The following is a 6,000-nucleotide window of genomic DNA, read 5'->3' as shown; positions in this document are numbered from 1 at the left end:
ACTAATTGTTTCCCCTGCCTGTCACCTCCCTCTGCTTCTACGCTTCCCTCCGCCTCTCTCTTTCTTTCCTCCAACATTTCTCCTCTGTACTCCACTGCTCTTTGTACGGCTGCTAATAGAGGAGCAGTAAATAATAGCAATAATAGTAAATAATAGGTATGCTGTTGACTTCAGAGTGCAGTGAAGGAATCTCAGAGGGTGGTGGGAGCCACCGAAACAAAACAGGTTTGGAGGGGAGATGGAGGAAAGCAATGAAAGTAGTGTGGGAGGGTAGAGGGGGAGAGACACAAAGAAGAGAAGGAGTGAGAGGGGACTCAATGTGTAATGGTCACTTAGCCTGGCAGCTAGTCCATGAAGCCGTGAGGCTGTCAATCTGTCAAAATGCACCCCGTGTTGTCCTGACTCTCTCAAAACACACACACACACACACACACACACACACACACACACACACACACACACACACACACACACACACACACACACACACACACACACACACACACACACACACACACACACACACACACACACACACACACACACACACACACACACACACACACACACTCTCTCCTTCGCGCTGTGTCTTTGATGTGTGCCACAGGGATCCTCAAAGCCAGTTTCAGCACAGTGTAATGGATGTGGCATTGTCACTTGATGCTCTCTCAGTCTCGGTGTGCGGTGGTTTGATTCCCTGCGATGTGGTTCACTTGGTTTTGCTAACCATGAAGACAAGTTATCCCAATGCTGCCACCAGATGTAGCGCTGCCACACCAATAAAAAGAGCAGATGAGATGGTTTTTACATCGGAAAACTTAAGAAAAGGGATGTTGAGTAGTGGAGAAAAAGTAATACAAAATTCTACAAACAAACACGCTTGTGTCATTTATGCACCTCAATTAATAATAATAAATAAGAAAATACTGAACTGAAATTAATAATGAAGCAGAAACAGAATGGTATGCTCTATTTATTTTTGTTGTGATGGAGTTTTCCACATTTTAGATGAAATTGATGACTTGGTGTATTACATTACATTTCATTTAGCTGACACTTTTATCCAAAGCGACTTACAATAAGAGCATTCGACCAAGAAGATACAAACTTGAAGAACACAGAATAATATAAGTACATTAGGTTTCATAGAGCCAAACATTTAAAGTGATACTCAACAGGCTTTAGATAAGCCAGTCCTTTGTTAGTATATAAGTGCTTTGTTAGTATGTAAGTGCTTAGTTAGTATCTTTTTTTCATTTTCTTTGTCAAAGTGGAGTCGAAAGAGATGAGTTTTCAGTCTGCGCCGGAAGATGTGTAGGCTTTCTGCTGTCCTGATTTCAATGGGGAGCTCATTCCACCATTTTGGAGCCAGGATAGCAAACCCACGTGTTTTTGCTGATGGGAACTTGGGTCCCCCTCGCAGTGCGGGTGCAGCGAGCTGTTTGGCTGATGCAGAGCGGAGTGCACGTGCTGGGGTGTACAGTTGAACCATGTCGTGGATGTAGTAAGGGCCAGATCCATTCGCAGCATGGTACGCAAGTACCATTGTCTTGAAGTGGATTCTAGCAGTTACCGGAAGCCAGTGGAGGGAGCGGAGGAGCATTTAGGAAGGTTGAAGACCAGACGAGCAGCTGCATTCTGGATGAGCTGCAGAGGTCGGATGGCACATGCAGGTAGACCAGCCAGGAGGGAGTTGCAGTAGTCTAGGCGTGAGATGGCGAGAGCCTTGACCAGAAGTTGCGTTGCTTTCTGGGTCAGGAGGGGACGTATCCTCCTGATGTTGTAAAGAGTGCATCTGCAGCAGTGGGTTGTAGCAGCGATGTTTGCAGTGAAGGACAGGTTGTTATCTAGGATCACTCCCAGATACCTTGCAGTCTGTGTCGGGGAAACAACAGAGGTGCCGATGTTGATTGTTAGGTCAAGAGTGGGACAATCTTTTCCCGGAAGAAAAAGCAGTTGAGGTGATGAGCAGACATCCACTGAGAGATGTTCGCTAGACAAGCAGAGATGCGTGTGACAACCTGGGTCTCTGAGCGGGGAAAAGACCGAATGAATTGAGTGTCGTCAGCGTATGGTACTGTATGGTTATAAAGTACCAGAGCATCTTCCGAGTATACAGGATCAAGCTCTTTTCCAATTCTTTACCATAGCAGCGAGCTAGAAAGCTTTTTCAAGTCATTAAAACATTATCCTGTATTTTATCATGATCCTTTATTTTCTGATCCCTTAAAGTCTGTTTAGATGTTTTTACGGTAACACTTTATATTAAGGTACACAAATTAATCATCAACTAGTTGTTAATTAACATGCATATTAGCAGTATAATGGCTCTTTATTAGTCATTATACAACACTTATTAATACCTTATTCTACATGACCATATTCTACAAGTAATAAGCCAAGTTGAGAGTTTTTCCTCAATAACCCTCTAATTAGTGCTTATTTATTGCAAGTAAGGAAGTTGTTGTACATAAGTTTTGGTCTTAATATGCGCTGCTCAATATGGGCCTTTTAAGGCAGTAGTAGCACAATAATTGTAATTCTCCCATAATAACACTTAACAAATATGATCTATTCTTATGGAACAAGACATGAAACTATAAGTGTTAATTGTGTCTAAATAACTGAAAATTAGGTATTTATATCTTATAATATGTTTTGGGGTATTGACAGTTCAGCTACCAATAGCAAGGTGATATTGACCTGTATGTTTCATATTTGCACATTTATATTTTTGTAAAATTTGTACTGAAGGTTAGACAGGAAACCGGGTACAGGAAGTAGGAGAACGTGAACTGAATATAATGGCAGTAGACATCCATGAATACATTGCTACTAATTTTCCCTTTGCAACCTGAAGAGTAAAAGGGTCAAGTCCGTCAGAAAGAAATGACTGTAAGTGTAAGTGTGAGCCTTACACTTACACTGTAAGGATTAGTAACATGTATTGTGTTTATGTGATGACATGTGGAGATGTTTAAACTCAATGAGAAAATGCGTTAGCATTCGCGCAAGCATTTGCGTTAGCATTCGCGCTAGCGTTAGCATACATGCTAGCGTTAGCTATACTAGCCTGTATACATGCTTATTGTACAGCTAGCATTAGCTATATTTACCTTGTTTACACTAAGCGGTCCTATGTGTTCATCTGTGTATGTTACACTTGCATGTATGAGATCATTACGTGCCTTGTAACTTCTTTTTTTATAGTTTCATTCAATTTGAATGTCAGTGGACTGCAAATAAGTCAATAAAGGAGCATGGCTGCTCATTCCCTGGCTCTCAAAAGAGTTTGGCTCTATGTTCACACTGAGACAACACATAGAGAGAACAGTACACCTAGTGTGTAAGTACATACAAGCAGGTCACACAGTATGATCACAAATACATAAACTCTTAAAAATCAGTTTTTATTAAAAAGTACAGGCTGCATATGTGTTCTCAGCCTTGGAGAAACTTGCCATGTTTTGGTATGTGTCTGAACCTCTGAACACACACACACACACACACACACACACACACACACACACACACACACACACACACACACACACACACACACACACACACACACACACACACACACACACACACACACACACACACACACACACACACACACACACACACACACTCTCTCCTTCGCGCTGTGTCTTTGATGTGTGCCACAGGGTTCCTCAAAGCCAGTCTCAGCACAGTGTAATGGATGTGGCATTGTCACTTGATGCTCTCTCAGTCTCGGTGTGCGGTGGTTTGATTCCCTGCGATGTGGTTCACTTGGTTTTGCTAACCATGAAGACAAGTTATCCCAATGCTGCCACCAGATGTAGCGCTGCCACACCAATAAAAAGAGCAGATGAGATGGTTTTTACATCGGAAAACTTAAGAAAAGGGATGTTGAGTAGTGGAGAAAAAGTAATACAAAATTCTACAAACAAACACGCTTGTGTCATTTATGCACCTCAATTAATAATAATAAATAAGAAAATACTGAACTGAAATTAATAATGAAGCAGAAACAGAATGGTATGCTCTATTTATTTTTGTTGTGATGGAGTTTTCCACATTTTAGATGAAATTGATGACTTGGTGTATTACATTACATTTCATTTAGCTGACACTTTTATCCAAAGCGACTTACAATAAGAGCATTCGACCAAGAAGATACAAACTTGAAGAACACAGAATAATATAAGTACATTAGGTTTCATAGAGCCAAACATTTAAAGTGATACTCAACAGGCTTTAGATAAGCCAGTCCTTTGTTAGTGGTTCATTAATAAAACAGATATTTCAACGTGTGCCTACTTTGTTCATGTACTATTGAGGTTAATTTCAGTAGTTGTGTGCTATAATGTATTTACAAAGTGTGAAGAGGAGGCAACTTTAGAATAGGGAACCTGTTCAGGTCAATTAGAGTCAAAACTAATAGCTTATTGGTTATGAACAAGACTTCACTTTAGAATAGGGAACATATTCTTAGATAGAAATACCTAATTAGAGTCAAACTACTAGCTTATTGGTTATAAACAAGACTTCACTTTAAAATAGGGAACATGTTCTTAGATATAAATAGCTAATTTTTAGTTATTTAGACACAATTAACACTTAGAGTTTCATGTCTTGTTCCATAAGAATAGATTATATTTGTTCATATAAGTGTTATTATGGGAGAATTACTATTCTTGTGGTACTACTGCCTTATTAGGCCCATATTGGGCAGCGCATATTAAGACAAAAAGTCATGTACAATAAGTTCCTTACTTGCAAAAAATAAGCACTAATTAGAGGGTTATTGAGGAAAAACTCTCAACTAATAGCTTATTACTTGTAGAATATGGTCATGTAGAATAAGGCATTAATAAGTGTTTTATAATGACTAATAAAGAGCCAATATACTGCTAATATGCATGTTAATTAACAACTAGTTGATGGTTAATTTGTGGACCTTAATATAAAGTGTTACCGTTTTTACTTATCAATTAAATTCCATTCAAAGGAGCTTTATTGGCATGAACCTATCAAAAACATAGCATTGTCAAAGCCTGCTGTACAAGGTGTTACAAACAACAAACACTAAACATCATCTCTCTGTCTCTCTCCTTCCAGGGACGGCATTTACACTCCTTCACAATGCTTGTCAGCCTCCACCCTTCTTCCTCCCGTCTTCAGGACAAGCACTTTGTCTCCCCCCCTTCCTCCACCCCCCTCCCTCCTCACCCAGACCAGTCCTCTCATCATCCTTATCCCCAGCCTCGGCTGACCCTGCCCTTCCTCTCCTGGTCCTTCTCTCTGCTCCTCTTCTCCATTCTCCTGCTACCCGTCTGCGAGTCCCGCAGGGGTGGAGGTCCAGGTTCGGGGCCTGGAGGTGCCCAAGGGGGGGGAGGTGGCCAGAGGGGAGGCGGCACCCAGAGAGGGGTAGTCATCCCGCCTCAATACTCTCCAGCGATACCGGGTCTTCCCCCCATCAACCCCAAACTGATCAACTCTCTCAGCATAGCGGTCATCCTGGTGGGAAACTCTAGTGAAGTAACTCTGGGGGCGGGACTTGAGAAAGAGGACTTCCTGCACATCCCTTACCCTCCCAAAGTGGAGGTGGTCACCATGAACGAGACCGACCCCAAGAGCATCATCAATCGGATCTGTGCTCAGATGACGAGGAACTCTCTGCAGGGCGTGGTGTTCGGTGACGACACGGACCAGGAGGCCATCGCTCAGATCCTCGACTTCATCTCGGCCCAGACACACATCCCCATCCTGGGCATCCGCGGGGGCTCCTCCATGGTCATGGCTGCCAAGGTAGGAAAACAAAAAACACTTAAATGTGATTGTGAACTGTTATGTTTGACCTAATATTTGGTCACGCTGCACAATTGATAACGCAGTGTAATGACGTCTCTTTATTTTTGTTATTTCTACATCTAGCAATAATTACAATATTGTTTCTGCGATGTGATTTTTACATCATATTATATTATTTTCACACCGTTTTAATCGAGA

At 41.6% G+C, this 6,000-nt stretch overlaps 1 protein-coding gene across 8 annotated transcripts in view; it reads left to right on the top strand.

Annotated features, from left to right (window-relative positions):
• grin2bb (glutamate receptor, ionotropic, N-methyl D-aspartate 2B, genome duplicate b) overlaps window positions 1–6,000 on the top strand; it is a 161,402-nt gene that overhangs the window by 28,820 nt on the left and 126,582 nt on the right. For all 8 annotated transcript variants that reach the window (XM_034081898.2, XM_034081889.2, XM_034081868.2 and 5 more), the window contains one exon: window positions 5,110–5,799. In XM_034081898.2, coding sequence (XP_033937789.1) covers window positions 5,110–5,799 — 690 coding nt within the window. The remainder of the gene's footprint in view (window positions 1–5,109; window positions 5,800–6,000) is intronic.

Source organism: Pseudochaenichthys georgianus, chromosome 1 (assembly GCF_902827115.2).
Source record: "Pseudochaenichthys georgianus chromosome 1, fPseGeo1.2, whole genome shotgun sequence".
Lineage (NCBI taxonomy): Eukaryota > Metazoa > Chordata > Actinopteri > Perciformes > Channichthyidae > Pseudochaenichthys > Pseudochaenichthys georgianus.
This window is presented reverse-complemented; position numbering and strand designations above follow the sequence as displayed.